The 21726-nt window shown below is 49.2% G+C and overlaps 2 protein-coding genes across 13 annotated transcripts in view; one reads left to right on the forward strand and one right to left on the reverse strand.

Annotated features, from left to right (window-relative positions):
- GOLGA2 (golgin A2) overlaps positions 1 to 14360 on the forward strand; it is a 61006-nt gene extending 46646 nt beyond the window's left edge. For 11 of the 12 annotated variants that reach the window (XM_084820696.1, XM_084820698.1, XM_084820697.1 and 8 more), the window contains 10 exons: positions 1480 to 1593; positions 3105 to 3329; positions 3874 to 3973; positions 4062 to 4150; positions 6568 to 6721; positions 6853 to 6920; positions 7828 to 7930; positions 10122 to 10228; positions 11713 to 11884; positions 12368 to 14201. In XM_084820696.1, the coding sequence (XP_084676822.1) occupies positions 1480 to 1593; positions 3105 to 3329; positions 3874 to 3973; positions 4062 to 4150; positions 6568 to 6721; positions 6853 to 6920; positions 7828 to 7930; positions 10122 to 10228; positions 11713 to 11884; positions 12368 to 12615 (1380 nt within the window). In that variant the 3' untranslated portion in view covers positions 12616 to 14201. Of the gene's footprint in view, positions 1 to 1479; positions 1594 to 3104; positions 3330 to 3873; positions 3974 to 4061; positions 4151 to 6567; positions 6722 to 6852; positions 6921 to 7827; positions 7931 to 10121; positions 11067 to 11712; positions 11885 to 12367 lie in introns of all 12 variants that reach the window. The other variant, XR_014785859.1, reaches the window with a different exon arrangement.
- A 3449-nt stretch (positions 14361 to 17809) lies between these two features.
- Positions 17810 to 21726, reverse strand: part of DNM1 (dynamin 1) — a 170312-nt gene continuing 166395 nt past the window's right edge. Inside the window, exon 20 of the mRNA XM_084820709.1 lies at positions 17810 to 17951. Coding sequence (XP_084676835.1) covers positions 17879 to 17951 — 73 coding nt within the window. The 3' untranslated portion in view covers positions 17810 to 17878. The remainder of the gene's footprint in view (positions 17952 to 21726) is intronic.

Raw genomic sequence — 21726 nt, forward strand, 5'->3', positions numbered from 1 at the left:
CCTTTCCCCAGTCCGCTGCCGCTTGGCTGTTTCTTTTCCCCTTTTGTCTTGAGGAGTCTGTCTCGCCTCCCTACTCCTGTAGTTGCCATAGTCTTCTGGTGCTTCTGGATTGTCCCAGCCATCTGCATGTTTCCTGAATTCTCAATCTGAAATTCTGCAAACCTCATTTTGCACTGTCTCTTAAACACAAGCTTCTTGTCCTCATGGTTACAGAGAGGGGCCTGAAAACATTCTTGCTCGCAAGCCTTCGAGCAGGGCTGGACAACCTGTGGCCTTCCAGGTGTTTTTTTTGGCCTACAACTCCCATCATCCTTCACCATGGGCTGTGCTGGCTAGGGCTGATGGAAGTTGTAGGCCAAAACATCTGGAGGGCCACAAGTTGCCCACCCTGCCTTAGTGGGAGGGCAAGCTCTGCGTGTGCGTGTGTGTATTAAATGAATGAGCCTTCTGTCTGGAGAGCAAGGGGTTGTACCCCGTACCAAGTCCTGCAGCTTAAGCCTGCATCTCTGCTGGAGCATTTCCTATGTATGCTGCCAAGTGCTTGCCCTGTCTTCTTTTTGTAGTTAAAAACAAGCATGCTACAATATTTTATAGTACAATACACCACATGAAAGCAGTTATATACACCCTGGTTTCATGATCCTTTCTACACAGTACTGCTTTCCATGTACAAAATACATAGAAGTCTGAAGAAATATGAAATCTCTCCCAAGAAGTCTCTGGTCTTTTTAGGGAGCAATCCTATGCATGTTCAGACAGAAAGACATCCTACAATTCCCAGCACTCCCCAGCCAACTGGCTGGGGAATGCTGGGCATTGTAGGATGTTTTTCTGTCTAAACATGCATAGGATTACGCCCTTGGTGTAGAGGAAGGGGCGTAAAGGTGAGCTACCAGGCTGTTCAAAGCTGGGGTAGACCACCTCTTCAGGGTCTGCATTGGCCCCTGTGGAACCTTTCGGGGGCTGTATTGGGCTGCTGGTGAGTGGGGCCAGGAAACACACACACACACACACACACACACACACACACACCCATCTACCTACCTACCTACCAACCAACCACCTTCCCCAGTGATCCCCCTCAAGATTGCTGTTTCCCTACTGCTGATCAGTGTGGTGGCAGGGAAACGTGTGCTGGGCTTCATGGGCCTCACAGAGGGTTGGCCATGTGTGGCTTAAAGGCTTAGAAAGCAGAGCAGTTACAGATGGATCTTCCATTGGCCAGGGATGAGACTTCCACGCCACATCCTGCCTTTTAATTTTTTTATAAATTTATGTCGCAAAACTATTTCTATCCCAGCTCTGAGTCTTCGGCTCCTGACGCTCTTTGTCTTCTCCTTCCTCTGCCCGCCCTGCCGCTTCTGGTTGCTGGGCAGGGGTCCCTGGGATCCCTTAACTGTAGAAACGCGTCCTCTTATGAGCACCGAGGAGGCTGGTGTTCTTGCCTCACTTGACCCCCTCCCCCCTATGTCTTCACAGACCAATGAGAACATGGAGGTGACGAGTGCCTTGCAGTCAGAGCAGCATGTGAAGAAGGAGCTGGCCAAGAAGATTGGGGAGCTGCAAGAGAAGCAGGCCGAGCTCAAGGAGACGGTAATGCTTTGCTCAAGGACACAGCTGTGAATGGCGGGAGCTGGCCACAGGGCATGCGGTGATGGGGCAGAGCAAGAGCGGACGCCAAGGGGGTCACCAGGTGGGAAGGCCTGCAGTCTCCTGCCTACAGGCCTCCTTCTCCGTGCGAAGCAGTCTCCATGGCTGCTTAGGAGACCGCTCTAGCAGTTCCCGAATTTGGGCTACATCGCCCAGTCTTCTGACTGGAAAGTAGAGAAGTGTGGGAAGTGGCCTCACAACAGCCCACCTTGGGCGGAAGGGATGTTAACTGCTGTAGAGTTTTGTGGAAGATTTGTTTTTGCGGGATCCAGCCTATGCTCTGAGAGCTCTGCGGCTGCAACCCGTTTATATTCAGAAACGAGAGATTTGGTGAAGTAACTTTGCCATTTTCCTTTGCCTGACGTCTGGTTCTTAAAGGATTGTATCCCCCCTCCCCCAGGTGGTGTTACTATAGCTTTTTGGTAGCCATCCTTTGATAACTCCACAGCATTGTATATTATGGGAGAGAAGCAGAGGGGGATTTATATAAGTTGTGCCAATAATTGTTGCGTGTGAACAGCTGGGACAAGAGCTAATATCAGACTAGCACTTAGGAGGTCCTTTACTGCTTCAAAACAACACATGTGAATACGTGCTGAGATCGTGTGGATTCTCCTTCCAGATTCTTCAGCAGAGCCTTCCCAGCATCATACCCCAACCTTCCCATGTGCTTTGGGCATCATTCTCCCCTACCCTTCCTTTACTGGTTGGGGGGGGCACCACTGGGGCCACCCACTGTCCTGCATACCTAGTTTGGGCTGTCATAAGCTTTTGCGGAGGGTCCATGTCATTTGACTGTGGAGTATTAATGCACCATTCGATAGATTTAGAGCCAAACTAGATATAACAGCAGCCGCTCTGTGTGTCAAAATCAGGTTGCCACTGATCCCTTATTAAGTTGTGGGTGGGTGATCCCTTCCCCTGCCCATGGCTCTCCCCTGCTTGGTAGGATACTGTTAAAAAAGAGAGAAAAAGAAGGGATGTAAATAATGCAAAAGTGCCGTTACAGGCAGTTTGCTTGTGCTGTGCTTCCTGGGAGGAACTAGTTAAGGGCAACTCACGCTTCCTCTGGCCTGAGAAGAGAGAGGCCATAGACTAAAGGAGCTCTACAGAAGCTTCTACTTAAACGGTTTGGAGAACACAGAGTCTGTTGAGTGCTGTAATCAATCTCACAGTCTTAAAAGCATGAATGTAATCTTTGTCAGGAGGCACATGTGTCAGGGAGTATTGCTGGGGATAGTTTGTGGGGAGAAGGTGTGGGGAGAAGGTATGGGTAGGGGGAAGGGCTCAGCACCCCCCCCCCCATAATGTTTAAACCTGTCCTGTGTTAGGTCATGCTGCCATCCCATCTGCTTGCACCCTTAGCCATCTCTGTACAGTCATGTGTGAGGCTGGGGAAGGGAAATCTCTCGACTAGAGATTTGATAGCTGGCTGGTCTTTTGCTCCGTCCAAGGTGGCTCAGACGACACAGGAGGCTCAGACCCTTCAAGCACAGCGGGATCAGTACTATACCCACCTTCAGCAGTATACTGCAGCGTACCAGCAGCTAGCCACTGAGAAGGAGGAGTTGCACAAACAGTACCTTCTTCAGGCACAGCTCATGGATCGCCTGCAGCACGAGGAGGTCCAGGGCAAAGTAACCACGGAAATGCACCTCAGAGAGCTTCAGCAAGCCAAGGTAAGGGCTGGGGTTGGGCGCGCCACTGAGCAGCACTGTGGAGGTCAACCCCAAGAATGTTTAGGAGGGTTCCGCTTTTATGGCAGGCAGGATGTCAGGAGTGACCACTGGCAAAGTCCTTCAACCTGCTTGAATATGTTTATAATAAGGGCTGAGAGTGTCCAGCTCATCCAAATTCTGCACTGAGTGCAAACTGATTCTGTGTTTGAATAATTAACACAGACATGGATGTGGTTGTGTAGTTTAGCATAATTCTAGTGGTGTAATTTGGGTTTTGCCAGCCATGGTCAAGAGCTGTGGTGTGGGAAGCGAGAAGGTGGGTGCCCTGAAGAAGGAAGTGGCCTGCTGGAAATTCCGCACTTTGGCCAGTGGTTGGTGCGACAAGGGCTTTCTCAACATCAGTTCTCCCAGTTCTGTGCCATTTGCTGTGCTGGTGTAAGGAAATGCGTATGGCCCTTGTGTTGGGTGATCTAGTCTAGCCTAGCGTACGTCAGACTTGAGTGGCTGTTGCAAAAACCCCCAGTCTGTTGCTTCTCTCCTCAAGGAAAGCCTGGAGACATTCGCCAAAGAAAACCAAGCGCTGCAGGCCCATGTCAGCCAGCTTATGGCAGAACTGGATGAAAACATGCTGCCCAGGGCACAAGGTGAGTTGGCTTTTCTTCAGCAGGGACACCATCCGGCTGATCCCAGCAGGATGTTCCAACTGTTCTGTGCATCTCATTTTGCTTGTAGGGGATGGAGTGGAAACCGAAGAGGCTGTAGAGGACCTAAAGACTCTTCCGCTCACCATCCCAGAGGATTTTGAAAGTAGGGAGGAAATGGTGAGCACCTGGAACACTATTCTTTCTGCTTACATGAGTGCTTGAGCTGAGGAGAGCAGGAGGGGAATAACTTGGAAGCTCTGGGATGCAGCAGCCATGAAGTTCTGGTCAAAGAATTGCAGCTGTATCCTGAATTTCCACAGCCTTTCCAGCACCATGAACCCTTTCTGGACTTGTCTTACAGTTGGGATTCTTCTCTTATGTTAAATGTTGGTCAGTTCCCCCACGCGCTTAAACGTAATTACTTCTCATCCTGTCCTTAGCAGAGAAGGTGAACCATTCCTTACTGACAGCCTATTGGTCTCGTTGGCCTGTTCCCTCACTGAATATTTTATACTATAGAACAAGGGTTGGGCAGAAGGTAGATCTCTAGATGTTGTGGACTTCAGCTCCCAGAAGCCCCTGCCAGCATTGCCTGCCAGCCTGCCAGCATGGCCTGACAGTCAGGAATGCTGGGAGTGGAAGTCCAGAACATCTGGAGATCTATTTTCTGTCCAGCCCTGCTATAGAAGGCCAAATTATAATTAATTAATTAATAATAAACACCCCTAATATTTCTTACTTTTTTATACCATTTGGATCCCTCTCTGAAACAGAACTATGGGCTTCCAGCTGGTTTACCAGCTCAGTACTGGCCAGATTCAGACCTGCTTAGCTTCAGAGCCAGGATTGTATCAGTGCCCTCTAGACCATTTCACATGAGAAAATGCATCTCCACAAGTTTGCAGAACTTGCTTTCTTCCTGCAGTGGGTTGTGGGCTGTCGATTTGACAGATCTCTGCAATGAATGTGAATGCAAAAGCTTAAGATTCGGGTGACTCTAACTTTGTGTGTCAGGGCACCGCCTCAGTGTTTGTGATCCCTGCAGCTGAGGTGTTTTAAGTCTGTGCTAGCTCATGTGGCTGAGAACAACTGCTGCAGGCTCTTCGGCCCACACAGCCAGCTTTCTGCAGTATCCCTTTCCACAGTATCCCTGCCTTTTGCCAGGACACACCTTGCGCACACTGTTCATTACAAGGCCCACCTGGGAATGTGTGGGGAGCTGTCATCTGAACAAAGCCTTGGAGAGAGTGGCCCTGACATTTCAGAATTAGTCAGGTTTGTGATGGCAACACTTCCTGCTACAGTTTGGCTCTTAGCTATAGCTTTGTTTATTTATTAGTTTATTTATTTATTAATCGCTCATCTGACTGGTCACCCAGCCACTCTGGGCGATGTACAAGCATACAATAAAACAGTTTAAAACAATAAAATTCTACAATAAAAACGTTTTCTAAAATACCCTAACCCACCCCAAATGCCTGCCTGAACAACCACGTTTTTAATGCACGACGGAAGCTCATTAAAGAGGGGGCATGGCGGAGTTCCCTAGGGAGGGAGTTCCACAGAGTGGGGGCCACCACAGAGAAGGCCCTCTCCCTCGTCCCCACCAGCCTAGCTGTCCTGGCTGATGGGACAGAGAGAAGGCCATCCGAGGCTGATCTTGTTAAGCGGCTTGTCTGGTGTTGCTGGAGCTGCTCCTTAAGATAGGCTGGGCCGGAACCATATAGGGCTTTAAAGGTCAAAACCAACACCTTGAATTTGGCCCGGAAAACAACTGGTAACCTGTGCAACTCCTTCAGCACTGGAGTGATGTGATTTCGCTGGCAGCTGCCTTTAATCGGGCGAGCCGCCACGTTCTGTACCAGCTGCAGCTTCCAAACCGTCTTCAAGGGTAACCCCACGTAGAGCGCATTAGAGTAGTCTAAACGAGAGGAGACCAGGGCATGTACTACCAATGGGAGCAGATAGTCAGGAAGGACTATAGTCAGGCACAGCCGCCATATCGGATGGAGTTGATACAGCGCTGTCCGGCTCACAGCTGACACCTGAGCCTCCATGGACAGCTGGGAGTCCAAAATGACCCCCAGGCTGCGGACCTGGTCTTTCACGGGTAGCCGTACCCCATTCAACACCAGGTCACCATCCCCCAGCCTCCTCTTGTCTCCCACCAAAAGTACCTCAGTCTTGTCAGGGTTCAGCTTCAGCTTATTCCTCCCCATCCAGCCACTCACCGTCTCCAGACATTTGGTGGCTTTTTGTGCTTTTAGAAGACACCCCCACTTCAAGTGAGGACCTAGAGTACAATACATTAACAAAACAAAGCCATTTTGGGTGCTGGCATATGTATTATAAACAGCTGCAATCTTGCTGACTTCAGAGCTGTGTTGTATGAGGATGATCCTGGTGAAATGAGCTACAAATAAGCACCTTACTAAATTCCTACCACCCTCCTGCTGTATGCTAGCGTTAGTTGTAACTGTGCCCCAATTTCCCTGTATAAAACAGCTGTAATTCTTCATATGGGCCCTGGGAGACATTTTGGACGTTGAACAAAACCTTCATACCAAACCCCAACATATGGAATTGTATCTTAGGTTGCTTTCTTGACATCTGCCATGTCCCAAGCGGAGGCTGAGCGTGAGGAGATGAGGCAGCAGCTGGCTGAGCAGAAGAGGCAATCCAGAGGCCTCCTGCAGCAGATAGCTTTCCTCAGGAAGGAGCCGCAGCTGCATGTCACATCAGGAGGTGGTAAGCACGCTCTGTGTGTGGATACACGTAGCATGCATGGTTATTTGGGCACCCATGAGGCAGGGACTCTGCAGGTTGGGCCACGAGCTTATCCTGCATCCGCTCACATTGAATCGCCCGGCCTTTTCCAGGTTCTGCCGCAGGTTCCGTTCCAGGGGAGGTTCATGAAGCCTTAAAAAGTGCCATGGAGAAGTTGCAGGTGAGTGAGTTGAGTTGTTCTGGGCGGTGAACCCAGATGGGTGCCAAAGCGCTGGTTTATGCAACAGCCTTCACTGTGCACAGGTTCATGTGAAGGTCATCTCCACTCATGGGTGCCTGACTTTGCCTGTCGAGCTCAGTGGTGTTGGGTGGGAGTGGGCTTCTGTGTGTCAGTCGGTGTCATCGTATTGACCAGCTGTCTAGGTATCACAAGACCTTATAACAGCTATAATCATTCCTTTAACTATCATTGGATCAGCTACTCACCATGCCCAGGTTCTCTTCCCTCTCTCTCTCTCAGCCATAGTCTTTTTTTTTTCGCCTTCAGAGTTGCTGCTTTTTAAATCAGATAATTCTTTTATGGCAAAATTAAGCCAAGTAGGAGCTCTGTTTGCTAAAGCTTAAATAAGTCATGGTGATTTGGTAATTTGATGCATTCTGCTAAATTTTGAGAGACTGTGTTTAAGGCAGGGGCGGGAAAGTTGTGGCCCTCCAGATGTTGGACTACAATTCCCATCACCCATCACCGTTGGCTGTGCTGGCTAGTGCTGATGGGAATTGCAGTCCAACATATAGAGAGCCATGAGTTGCCCGTTCCTGGTTTAAGAGATTCATTATGAACTCTCTGGAGTATTATAGTGTCTTCTTATGGGAAGGGGTATGAAATTTTCCCTCATACCCAGCAATTAGACCTGCCTAGGCAGAGGGCTGCTGCTGCTTCCTTTCCCCAGAAACGAGCTCCTTTAGCATCCAGTAGAAGAGAAATGGTAAAGAGCTTCCCTCCTGCCAAACAGTTAGGAGCTGCCCTTTGTGTAGATTCATTGCCAGGGCTGTGCCAGGAAAGTTCCAGTTGCTTCCCCTGTGATCTCTCTAACTGCGCCCATGCACACTGATCATTGTGCTTTTAGTCCCGATTCACAGACCTGATGTGTGAGAAGGCAGAGCTGAAAGAGCGGGTAGAAGAGCTGGAACACCGCTGTATACAGTTGTCTGGAGAAACAGACACTATAGGTGAGATGATTAAAGTGCCCTCCCCTAATTATGTTTATTACCTTTAATGGGTTTATTGCATATTCTTTTATTGTTCTCTCTTAAAATTACATTGTAGACTGCCATGGAATATGAAGGGTGGTATATAAATACCATGAATAAAAAAATAAATTACATCTCATGAAATTGATGATGAAATATGCTTCGGACACTAAGTGCTGCACTCGGACGTCACTTTACGCTATGGTGGCTTAATAAGCTATTCACAGTAGCTTATTAGAAAATAAGCTACTGTCATTCCCCACACAATCAGCCAAATAAGCTACTGTGAGTAGCTTATTTTCCTTGCCCTTGCCCCTTCTCCCCTTCCAGTCCTCCTGCTCTGCCAGATGGCATTCCAGCTTCCCTTGCATTTCAGTTTTCATGGAAAAGTGAGCACTAGCAGTCCCATCATGGGGGGGGCTATAAATGTAACACTTCGTAGTAGTGGGATCATGCGATCGGGGAGGGTGTACTGTAGCGCACACCTGTGTTCCCCTATTCCACAGTTGCCTCTTCTTCCTTTTTTTACAATAGTGATCAGGGAGGTCTGTCATTGTGTGACTTAGCTGTAGCGTGGCCCCATGATAGTGCTTTTAGGGGAGGCAGCCATTGTACTGGGGAAGCCTGTACTGTACTGCCTGACTTTGCTTTTTCATGGAGAAGTGGCCATAAAAAGGAAATGGGGGTGGGGGCTACAGCTCCTTGGCGGTTTGCTGGAATGAGGTGAAATTGCACGGTTGGGGTGCCCTCGTGGGGCTCTTCCACATGCTGTACTGGATAACTGCACAAATTTGCTTGTCCATGAAAAAGTGAGCAGTCCCCCCCCCCCATTTTCTCCTATTCTGCAGTTGCCTGTTTTAAAATTATTTTTCCTTTCCATTTTTGTACATTTGCACAGTACCAATCAGGGATCTTTTCCTCTTTCTCCTAGTCAGAAATGCACAAATGCGCATTTTCACAGTAGCAGTCAGGGAGGTCTACCATTGTGTTTCTTTGCTGTAGCGCAGTAGCACAATGGCAAGATCAGGGGAGGCTGTCATTGCCCGGGGGGAGCCTGCCAGTGCATTCTTTCGTTGTAGTGGGACATGCGATAAGAGATCAAGGAAGGCGGTACTGTACTGTGGATAGCCAGAACAGAAACAAGTGGGTGGCTCCTTGACAGTTTGCTGGAACGGGTCAAAATTGCACAGGTAGTGTGCCTGCATGGGAAGCCTCCACATGCTGTACTGGATAACTGCACAAATTTGCTTGTTCGTGGAAAAATAAGCAGTTCTTCCCCTATTTTCCCCTATTTCCCAAGTTGCGCAGTTTCAAAGTAGCGATCGCGGAAGCCTGTTATTGTGCAACTTCACTGTAGCTGGGTAGTGCAATAGTGCGAGGCTGTCGTTGTTCTAGGCGAAAGCTGTCATTTTGTAACCGTAATGCGGTATCAGGGAAGGCTGCGCTTGATTGGCTGCAGTTGTCCCTGGGCTGCTTGTCAGAACTCTGCAGGCCAGAGCGGCCACATTCAGAATAAGCCACAGTGCCAGGCAACACGATAACCCACAGTGGGTTAAATAACCCTTACTGCAGACGGTGGGTTATCAGAGTGGGTTATTTCATCCAAATAAGGCATTGTTGATTTAAAAAATTCTCGACAGATGACATGATAACCAAAGATGGCTTAAATAAACCATTATGGCTTATTTAACCCATCATGGGTTATTTTGACATCTGAACCTAGTCAGTGTGAGACCCTCCCATAGAATTCTGGTGATCTCTGCTGTTGTCATTTTAAAAAAAAAAAGGTTCTCCAGTCGTCCTGAAGTCAAAAGAAAACGAAGGCAGCCTCTCTTAGAGGGGAGCAAGAGCTTTCAGTGGCCTGGAACTCATCCCCCAAATCTCTTGCCTCCGCAGTCTTTCCACATGGAAAGAACCAAATAAGATGTAAAATAAAACATGACCATTGCTTCTCCCTTCCTCACAGGGCCCTGTTGCAGCCTGTGGGTTTTGCTAGAATTCTGAACATGGCAGTAGGTTTATATATTACCAAAGAAAGGGCGTGTGCGCGCACACCTTTCTGTTCTTCATGATGGCAGGTGTAAGTCTGAATATGTAAGGGCAAATGTGTGGCTTTCAGCACCACCTTCTGATACGCTGCTCAACCTCAATCCTCTCTCCTGTGTTCCAGGTGAGTATATTGCCCTGTACCAGAGTCAGAGGGCCATCCTAAAACAGCGCCATCGGGAGAAAGAGGAATACATCAGCCGACTGGCCCAGGACAAAGAGGAAATGAAGGTGAGCAAGGGATCCCCTTCCATCCTACCAAAGGTCTCTTTTTGACACAGTGCTGTAGAAGCAAAGTGTGAAGCGTGAACAGGGTGGGGTGCCATGGGTGGATGATCTGACACTGTTACTGATGGGCACAACCCCCCTTTCCGTCCCTACGCCTGGGTGGCACTCTTGTCTTGCAGTGCTCCCCTGAGCCATAGGTGTCTCTGAAGGGGAGTGTCCCGTCCTTGTTCTGTAAAGCACCATGCACATTTATGGTGTTACATACAGAGTCACAATCAGGTCCCTGCCCTGAGGAGTTTAAACAGAGCTGGGCTCACCTTGTATAAAGGTGTAGGCTGGTTTCCTTTTGAGCTCTTGGTATTTTTTTTGCAATTGCTGCCCTTCTTACCCCACTCTGAACACTCAGCCTGTGTGAAAGAACCAGAGGGAAGGGCGCTTTCCTCACGTACAAGAGACTTTTACTTTGATTCATTCTGGCATGGGCAGCATTTGCTTGCTTCAGAAAAAAGCACCTCCACGAGGGAGAAAGGTGGATTGAGGTTGTGAACAGAAGGTGTTCACAGCAGCCAAATTATTCCAAGCAAGTAATTTATTTGATGTTTTAAGTCTTAAACATGAATTAAAAACACAGATCAATGAAGTTTCAGTGCTCCCGTCCAAAATGCGGGATCTGTGAGATGCTTCCGAAGCTGTCCTTGAGCGTGTGGGCACAGGTGGCCTGCCGATAAGCCCGAGTGGCTCAGTGACATAGGATTTGGGGGATGGCCTTGGAGCAAGCAAGTAAAACCATCGCCATTTTCACATTCTTTTAACACGGGCTGTACATAGGAAAGGGGAGACGGTGTGAAAGGAGAGGAGACGGAGGCCAGTGTCAGCAGGTGCCGGTGGCCTCCTCTGTCTGGGGGGGTGGGGTATGCCCAGCGCGATAAAGAGCCAGTGCTGCCTTCTGGGCCCCACCCCAATGTACTCGTCAGAGGGTCAGGCCCAGAAGCATTGGGGAAAGAATGATGGCACGGGCTGTAGCTGCCTTGCCCAGCACTTCCCCTTATGGCGCTGGGCTGAGGAAGTCCCGAGGAAGCTTCCAGTGCTGCCATCTGCCCCCGGTCAATGGTGTCAGGCCCACCGGGAAGGTGCTGGGAGATCCAACAGGAGGGGCCTTGCCAGGGCCCATCCAAGCTGGGCAAGAGCCCAGGAGTGGAGCTTGGTGAGCACTGGCCTAAGGCGGACAAGCAGTGGGCAGCAGAGAAAAACAAAGTGTGAGGCAGCGATGATCCAGGGCAGATGGAAGGACAGTAATTTTCAGGAAAGAGATTTCCCTTAACACCTGGGGAGGATCTGGTCATGATCCAGGAATGCGCAGCTGCAAGGAAGATGTGGTGCTGGTGGAAGGGAGTGCGTGGGGCCATTTCACGAGTCGTGGGGTGGCAGGTGCTCCCTGGGACAGATGAGCCGTGGTGGTTCCATCCCCCCCCCCCCCTTCGCTGCAGATGAAGTTACTGGAACTCCAGGAATTGGTGATGCGCTTGGTTGGTGAGAGGAACGAGTGGTACACCAAGTACATGGCGGTGGCCCAGAATGTGGAGCCTCAGTCTGGCCTGGGGAGCGAGGCTGCTGTTGCGGCCGAGAGGCGCCTTGAGCTGAACGCCACTGATGGGGAAGGTGAGCGGTGGTGGCGGAGAGCCGCGGGGGGGCCGGTGGTGGCTTTTCCTTAAACAGGGCATCTTCCTGAAACAGCCTTCTCCAACCATTGGCCCCGCTGGCTGGGGGTAATGGGAGTTGCAGTCCAACACATCTGCAGGGCCCCAGGTTGGAGCAGGCTGTATTAAAGGGACCATTCCAGAGCTTGCCATTGTAGAGCAGGTGTTGTGCATGTGCCTGGAGTTCCGAGTGCCCCAGTCTAGCCCTGGAACTCGAGAAGCGACAGTAATGGCATTATGCTTTTGAACGTTTCTAGAGCTCCTTTTCCCGCCCCACTAAGTAACAGTAACCATCTCCCAGTCATCTTGGTTGATGGATATGAGTTCCTAGGTCATTGTGTGCACACGCACGCACACACACATACACGCACGCAACTTGTGAGCAAGCTTGAGCCCCAACACCTCACCCTAGGAATGAAGCACCATCTCCCCCCTTGCCTTCCAGGATTGCGAGAAGTGAGTCTGACGGACGAGCCAGAGGAGGAATCTGCAGCTCCACAACCCCACCCATCTCACGCTGGTGGCAAAGGCCTCCAGCCGGCTCCTCAAGACCCCACAGCTAAGCAGATCATGCAACTACTTCGTGAAATTCAGAACCCCCGGGACAGGCTGGACTCCCTCTTGGAAAACCCATGCATTCCCTTTTTCTACCGGGCTGATGAGAACGACGAAGTCAAGATCATGGTGGTGTAACCTGGTATGGAGCCGGTCAAGGACAAAAGTGCCCTGTGTTGTTTTCTGTCCCGCATGCCTGGGCTGCAGCAAGGGGCACCCGTGGTCTGAGCTGGGCAGAACTTGATGGCCAGGCACCACGTGCTGGTCCTTCCCTTTGGCTGTTCCTGAATGAATCATGTAGGGCCATCGAGTGAAGCTTAGGGAGAAGGCTTGGTCCTCCTGGCTTCTGAGAGCCAGTCAGTTTCTCAGCACGTGGCTTTGTTCCACATGTCACGGTAGCCACCTGGCTTCTTCCCACCACTTCATTCCGAGGCTGGATGGTTTGGAGTCTCTTTGTCGCTCGCCACGGATCTCAGCCCCCCTTCTGCTTTATTGCACAGCCTGCCTCATACCTGAACCTGCCAGCCTCCATCTCTAGCCCCCCCCCCCCCCCCGGCAAATAAACAGAGTGTGTCTGGCTGCCAGTCTAGGCAGGCCGCTTTGGTGGGCTGTGTTTTCCAGTTACCCTTTTGGGTTGGTCTTCTGACTGCTTGATGCAGATGATCTGAGGGTGGGACACCAGTACGGCTGCACTTTTGAAGGTTGACATATTTTGCCGTCAATGTTGATTTTATTTATTTTTAAAGATGGGGAAGCCTAGTTAAAAGAAAAAGCAAATCACTGAAAAAACAAACATGCCTTTATGTTGATTTCTGGAATTTCTGTTGCCCGTAATTGGATTTCCTTTCTTCCTAGTTGGGCAGTGGTTATTCTGACAGTGAGCCTGGGATATTTGGAATAAAGTTTTTTCTCCTGTAAGCCCTAGTATGGAACTAGGCAGAAGAGGTCTATGAAGGGATGTATCTTGTCTATGGTTGAGTGAAAACGGCATTGAGAATGTGTGCGTGAGGGAGGGACAGACAGACGCACGGATTCGCTGTGAGGGTAGCCTGACTCCTCCTTAGGAGGCCATCTGTGGGAGAGATCCCTGCACGTTTGTACCTAGGCAGCAGAAGTCGCTGGCTGGTGATGGAGCTGCCCAGGTGTTACTGCAGTCCTGTGTGGACAGGGATGCGCCAGCAAGCTGGGCTGCTCTGTGGCTGCATTGCATGTCCCCGTAAAGCATTCTGCCATTCACTTTTGTAATGGGCTCTCCTGGTTTTTTGTCCAGCCTCTTTCTGGTAGAACCTGCTAGAGGCAGTCTGCCCAAAGCCAGAAAGCACATAGGAAAGTTTTCTAATACATAGCTTCTTCCCCATCCCTGCCCAGTTCTCCAGCGCAGCACGATTGTAGACGAAATCACTGCACTCTTCCATGCTTTAGAGAGCTGTATGTCCCCAAGGGATTTTTGACTACAATGCAGAAAAGACATCCAAGGAATTGGCACAGCCATGGTTTTGATTGTCAGTGTTACTCCCTCAATGCGTTGTCAGGGCACTAGCAAAGTGAGCTTGTGAGCTCCTGTTTGCACGAGTGTACATAGTGTATCTGTGTAACATTTTGTATATACCTTGAATAAAGAAGAGAAGAATCCTTTGGCAGCATTTCTGGCTGCTGGAAGGCAACTCATAACCTTGTATTATTAAAAAAAAAAAAGATCTAACTTCGGGGGGGGGGGGCAAGAATGTGATTAAATACAGAACATTGTTAAATATTTATTGGGTGTCTGGTTTCGAGGAACTTTAAAGGAAAAACCTTATTAGAGAAATCTTGCATTCTACTGCAGAGGTAATTTAATCCTGTTACAAATCTGTTCTTTCCAAATAAACCTGTTCCACCTAGCACACTCTGCATGTTGCTCTCTTATGTTCTGGAAAAGGCTAACAGTTTCCCTGGTTGAATGGATGCAATTGGGTTGCATGAGCTTTGCATGCAATAATGCTTTCTTTCTCCTTTCCCTGCAGGGGAGCCTTCTCCACAAAACTGCTCTTACCTTTGGAATGGGAGGAGGCAAAATCTGATTGCGGCCCTTTTCTAGTATATATATGTGTGGGGCCGGGGGCGATAGGAGTTGTAGTCCAACATATCTGGAGAGCATCAGATTGGGAGAAGGCTGCTTTGTAGGATGCCCATTTGAGACTGTCTACCTCTCTGCTTTTTCAAGCGGTAGAACCCCAGAGAAATGGTTCCCTGCCCCCACTGCACCGCCTAGTTGTTGAGGAGGAGCTGACGTGACGATGTTTGGCTTCCTGAGGCGTCCAAGGAAGTAGCCTCCATCGCTGCTGTAACACGTCGTGTTTAGGCTCTATGTTTCTTGTCAGCTATGTTCTTCCTGAGTTACCTATGCCATTTTCAGTCTACTATTCGCTTTTAAATTTTTGCATAGTGCCAACTGTTGGTTGCTGTTTCAGTCATTCCAAATCCTAACTGCAGTTTTAGTGGAGAAACCTCAGAATCACATGTATGTACGAAAAGGTACAACTGAATTACAGTACTTGATGTTGGTTCTTTTAATGTAGCCTTCTCCAGCCTGATACCCTCCAGATATTTTGGCTTACAACTTCCATCAGCCCTTGCCAGCATGGCCAGTGACAGGGATGATAGTTGTCATCCAAAACATCTGGAGGGCACCAGGTTGAGGAACGCTCTAATATTTTCTTCTGAGAAACTGAATTTAGCCTTCAGCTATTGTTTTAAGGCTTCTTTTTTTATATTGTTACTTCAGGAGAGCCGATCTCACTTTAACCTCATCTGTTTTACATAATCAAGGAGAAAATTGGAGTGTGAAGACACTGGTGTTCAAACAGCACGTTTTCCAACTGACTCAAACTTTGGCACTGCTTCCTATGTTGCAAAGGGCCACAAGGGGCTGGACTCGATGGTCTTGTAGGCCTCTTCCAACCCTACTATACTATTCTGTGAAGGTGCATTGAGCAAAGCTCCTTGCAGGTCCTGTTCCACTGAAATGGCTTCTTCGTGTATCTGGCTGCTACGCAATAAGCAATAACTTAAGATTAATTCACAGAATTGGGTTCAGTGTGGATTTCCATGATCTCACAGAGAGATGGAGAGCGCGCGCGAGAGAGAAATCGTTAGTGTCATCCATTTGGCTAAAAGCTCTTTCGAACTTTTACTGAGAAGGCCCCCATGCGTTTATACAGTCTCAGGTGATGGTGCCGCCTCCCTTTGTAAGACCCCATAAAATTGTGTGCGCAGCAGACGGGACTTTAACCCATTCTCCTAATATTGCTGCTTGGTACCACCTCAGAGGTGGGAACCGTTCAGTGTGTGTGCAGCTCCCAAAACGTTTTGCCACACAACACCTTGACGGCATTAAATATAACAGCCCGAAAGCACTGAGAGAGAATTTTATTCTAGGCGTGGAGTCCCGTTATACAGAAATAATCATTTATTTCAGCCAATAAACAAAGAGTTGACAGATCACAGACGGCATCACAGGTACTACCAGCACTGCAAAAACTCACCCACAATTTGGGGGCAACAGAACAACCCAACTCTATACAGCAGAGAATTGATAAGACTCAGGCTTGCTGCTGGGTTTGGGTTACATTTTGTTGAGTGCACACGTGTACATAATATATATAATCTTCCTATGCAAGTGTTTGCTAAAATCAACAATGGAAGCATTAAAGGCTTAAAACTTCTGGACACCATATAGATTTAGATCTTTATATATATATATATAGATATATATAGATATTTATAGATATTTATATAACAGTAAAGATATGTTTCTCATTACTACAATATAACTTGTTTTTTTAAAAGTTCCTTTGAAGCAACTGGGAAGAAGAAAAAACCAGTTTCACTAGTCACGTCTTGATATGTGCAAGCCACAAGCTACGACAGAACAAAGCTGTGTTTTTTAAGATGTGCGTTGGACCATTCCAGGACAGAACAGCTAAGAGGCAGATAAAGGATGGATCTCAAGAGGGAGCAGGGTTACATGTCAAATGGTGGCTTTGGACTCTCCGGGCGGGAGGGACTAGCTTTGCCAGGGCGGCTGAAATTTAAAGGAAGAGAGAAGAACACACACACACAACCAAAAAAAAAAAAAGGAAAGAACAGGCAGAGAGGGAGCAGGAGAGGGACAAAAAAGTAAAACAATAGTTAAAATATGGAAAGGAACGAACATCAGAACTTGGTGTCATGAGGATCCTCAACAGAAAACAAAAGCAACAGCATCAGAATAAAAAATAACTGAAATTGTAAGTGGGGAAGACGTGAAGACTTACAAGGCGGATGTAACTTGGCTTTCAGAGGGACAGGAGGCTGGAGGTCTTTTTTCCCCTTTAAACGTGTATGTATTTACCCCTCAGCATGTACATAAGGAAGCCAGTGCAGAGTATGAGCCAAGACTTAAGAGTGACAAACACACTTTTCCCCACGTTATAAATACGTACCATCAGCATGCAAGTAATAAAGGCTATTAGAATCACCAGGATACGCAAGACATCGAACAAGTAGTCTGTTTTGTAGTTGGTGGTTTTTTTCTGTCTGAAGCACTGGTAGTTGCCATAAAACATTTACACAGCAAGTGATCCTGGAAATACTAGCTAGTTCATTTTTGTGTGGAGAGGAGGTATATCAGCCTCTCTGGGTGTGCAGAAAGTCAGTCGCAAGTGCCAATACAAGCTAGCTCCTGCCGAAAGCCAACGTGTCTCAACCCTCCTTTGGTGCTTCAAAGAATGGAGGGTGGCCCATTGCTGCACTTTCCTTCCACTCGGAGATAATGACAGGCTTCTTGGTCTGGAAGACTGCGTCTGTCAATAACCCGCCCCCCCCCCGACTGCTTTATTGCCTCTCTGCTTGCAAAAGGGGCAAATTCCACCGTTCCCAAAGTCTGTACTTCAACTCAAACCCACGTACCAGAGGTTCTCGAGAATGTTCACGTTTTTGTTAACTGTCTTGACGTGTATGTATCCTCATCCAGGAGTGCAAACACAGAGTTTCACCTTGGGTTTCATCTTAACTACAGTAGAAAATCACTGCTACGTAGCTACTGATTTAGCGCTAGACGCTACAGCTAACCAATGCAGGCAGGACGCTGTGTGCAGGCCAGACTGGACATGGATGCTCCTGTACCACAAGGCTCCAAGGAGCTTGTGTCCTTCCAAGTTCCTCATGCCACTGAACTAGGACTACTCTATGCTCACAAAGCGATACAGGACGCACAAGAGGAGACAAAGAAGAGCTCGGTCACTAACGAGCATTTTACCACACGGGAGGTTTGGAGGAAGGGGGTGAGGATGTGTCTGTGAGAACCAGGAGGGGAGGAAGGGTTAGGAGGCTGAACAGCCCTGGGCAAGGTGCTTGTCGCCAGCTGTCTACAGGCCTCAGGTTATAAATCTAAGAGGGATGGTTCAGCTGGTCGGATTATGGTGGGTCGAGTAGGTGAAGCAGGGCCCTTCCGGCTGTGGGAGCAGAGAGAGAAAAGACAAAACAAAAAAAGATGAGAAGAGAGCACGAACATGCGCACACTGAGGTTAGCATGGGGGCCACTCACAGTCACGCATGCTTCTCCACCTCATCCTGGCCAGTACCTTGGCATTTCTTAGGCCACAGTGAGCAATGTAAGCGGTAATTAATCAGTGCTTTAAAAGCAGAGTAATTTCACTTTATTTTTTTGAAAAAGAAAAGAGAAAAAGCTCTACACTGAACTATAGCATCCCCAACGATCCCTGATGTTTAGCTCATTGGATGGATCTCCGGAAAACCCAGCCTCAATGGCCAGCAAGATGGTGCTGGTACCCAGATGAGTGTCGAGAAGCATGGTGCACACAGCCACCGTGATGCTACTGTACCAAGCAGGTGAGGAGCAATGTCACACAGAATGAGTGGCGTCCTCTGGGAGGTGCTGTGTCAGAAGTTGCCAGCTAGTCTGGAGCAGGCCCAGCCCGCTCTCGTGGTGAAGTGGGTGCTGGTCTGCTCTTTGGGGGTATTGGCAGCTAGCTGAGCTCATCTTTCTCATTTAGTTATTTAGTCCCCCAAAGCAGATTTAGTCAAAAATTTGGATGTAGTGAGCCTTCCCGATTTGACGTCATCCCCCAATGCGCACACGCGCGCAGATTGCAACAGAAGGGCTGCTTTGGACTGGCGGATTGGCATGGGGGGAACTTGGTGTGAGCACCAGCCTGCTCTGGGTTGCCGGCGCATCTGCTGCTGTGCTTCCTTCAGCCCAAGTGCTACTTAACCTTGATTTACATCCCCACAACTGCTTCAGTACAAGGCAGATGCCAGGAAAGTTCTACCTTTTGCCGACTTCCAGACAGATCACCACGTTTCTTTTTAGTTTACTTCTGCCAGCTTTAGCTGCTGTTTTAGGCTGGATATTTTTGTTACTCTCTTGTGATATTTGCCTTATTTTTAATTACGTGAGCCACCCTGAGTATACTGATACTGGAGGGCAATATAGAAAATGTGAAAATATTTTGGTGCATTCACTTTACTCATCTCGAGCTCTTGGGGGAGGGGCCGTGGTGACTCAGTGGCAGAGCCCCCACTTTGCATGCAGGAGGTCCCAGCTTCGATCCTGGTCATCTCCAGGTATGGCTGCAAAAATTCCAGCCTGAAACCCTGGAGAGCCATTGCTGCCACTCAGTGTTGACAATACTGGGCTGGAGCGGTGTAAGGCAGCTTCCTGGGCTCCTATCTTCAGCTGTCGTTTCTGATGAATTCTCTGTTCCCTGCCCTAAACCAAGGCAGATGATCCCAAGATGTAGTGATAGATCGATCTGGCATATGGCTTGGCGGAGGGGGGGGGGGAGTTTTTTTTGCTTTGTATGGACTTCAAGCAGCTTCAACAGGTTGGTTACCTTTAAGTCCCGTCCCCCCCTTGTGAGCCTAACCCAACCAGATCCACAGCCAGAAATTTTATTTTATGATAAGAACTAAGCAGAGAGAGTAGCCAGAATATAAATCTAGGTAGCCTCATAGGTTTAAAGTGATGCAATTCTGTTACTTCTTAGTGAGCAATTGGGCAGAATTATGCCGGCACCGTTTTCTTGGAATTCCACAGGTAAAAGGGCCAGAGATGTGCATTTAGAACATGAAAGCTGGAAATGGAGGGAGGGGATTGGGACCATCCCCTAAGTCAGGCCCCCAGAAGCCCCACTCCTGTAGCTAGTCCTGCCTAGGAGAAGCTCAGCTGTGGATTCTCACAAAATGCATTCCTGTGGAGGAAGTAAATAGCCTGCCTGTAGGCTGTGTGGCCATCCGAGGGGTGTGTAAGCCACTGTGCGTCTATCTGAGCTAATGGTGCAGTAAGGGCCTTCTTGTACCATGATGCTACTTCAGCTTTCCTCAACCTGGTGCCCTCCAGATGTGTTGGACTGCAATGCCTATCATTCCCAGCCAGCACAGCTCAGAATTCTGGGCATTGCTGTCCAACACATCTGGAGGGTGCCAGGTTGGAGAAGGCTGTTCTACACGGAAGGGCTTACTTTGGGCTACCATTTTCCTCCCCCACAGGAGGGGTGTAAGAATTTGGGAATGTGCGAGGTGGCTACAACAGAGCATGCATTCACCTCCTCTCCCACTACTACCAGTTGGGCTCCCCCAAAGTGGTTGCCTTCCGCCGTCTCCTTTGCAGAGAGGATACAGGCGTTAGGCAAATGGAGCTGATCCGCCCTGCAGTTGAGTTCCTACTGTACATCAGCCCCAATTTGCTTTGGGAGATGCCAAACCCAGCGGAGGAGTGGGGCGAACCAGACAAGGCCCTGTTAGCTTCGCTGCCCTGACGGCTTGCAGGCAAGACCGTCCGGGCTTCTCCAGCACACCACAAAATCAAAAAATGCTTATTCCTGTTTTCCTCGGCGCTCTTTTTAATCCAGGCTCTTGGCAGGCGGAATTTCCTAACAGCGAGTCCCAGAAGGAAGCACAGGCCACCTCAAAAAGATCCACCCCCGAGTGACCATACAGCCCAAAGGGAGCTGGATGGCTGCCTCTGGGCCAGGGTTGAGGAGGGCTGGCGGGAAGCAGGGAAAGCTGGCGCTCTCCAAGCAACACAGTCGCTGCCACACTGCCACTGTGATGGACCACCATGTGACAGCCCCCAGAGCTGTGCCATGCACTTCTACAGCACGCCCACACCACACGGCAGGCGGCAGCTACTAGTCCACGGGGTGGGGACGGTAGCAGAGACGCGTTGAGGACTAGCAGCTCCAGCCCAGTTCCTGTTGGCCTCCCTTGTTCTCTTTGAGTGCGCCACCCACTGGCTGTGATGAGCCCTGCAGGGGCCCCTCATTCAGCAGGTCTGCACCTCTCTGAAGGAGGAGGACTCAATATTTCTCATTCAGGCGCAGCGACAAGTCCAAGCAAGAGCGCTGCCGTCTTGGTCTAGTCCACTCTGCTTCAGTTCCGCAGCTGGCTGCCTTCTGCTACTCCTCCCCTCCCGGGTGCACGTGCAGAGCTGGGTGATCCACCCCAATTGCTGGCTTGCGGTGCCACCACAGCAATGGCGCCGGGCACAGGATTGCAGCATGCTGAGAACCCTGCCTTGGAACGCAAAACCAGCGCATCTCGCACTCAAATTCAGAGGGGGAAAGCTTGTAAATTCCCTTCTCGCTGCGTCGCTCTTTCCTTATGCACAGAAACATGCACATGAAAAGAGGGGCAGGAGGGACTGAATTAACTGAAAATATTTCCCATCATGGGAACATAATAAATTGTGTAAATTTAAGTAGACGTGAATATCTTCCGTGCATATGATTTCTCCCAATCTTAGGACCTGTTCTTGCTTACTTGGGCTTATTTGCGCACACAGAAAATATTCAGCCCTTTGAATACAGGGTGTGCAAGCTGACGCCCTCCATAATCCCTGGCCATGGTGGCTGCGGCTTATGAGAATTGTAGTCTAAGACAACAGGAGAGCCCCAGGTTGCCATCCTCTCTCGTTGCTGCATCACTTATTGTGATCTCGCTTCCTGAACTGGAAAACCAGTCCCAGAACTCTGATGGCCAGGGGCCACCTTGGCGTCTTTGCCCTTCCACAGATTTGCTGCCACAGAGCTCAGGGTGAGAGAAAGGGGGACAGGCAGAGGATGCACGGAGAAGGCTCTCTTGCTGCCAGGGAGGAAGAGGGATGTAGGCACGGAGGGTCAGGCAAGAGGGGGTGTTTCTCAGTGTGTTTTCACATTTCCCGGTGGGTCAACTGATTCACTGCTACACCCCAAGACAAGAGGAGAGGGA

This window comes from Heloderma suspectum, chromosome 14 (assembly GCF_057233095.1).
Source record: "Heloderma suspectum isolate Gila_16-S chromosome 14, 16-S_ref, whole genome shotgun sequence".
NCBI lineage: Eukaryota > Metazoa > Chordata > Lepidosauria > Squamata > Helodermatidae > Heloderma > Heloderma suspectum.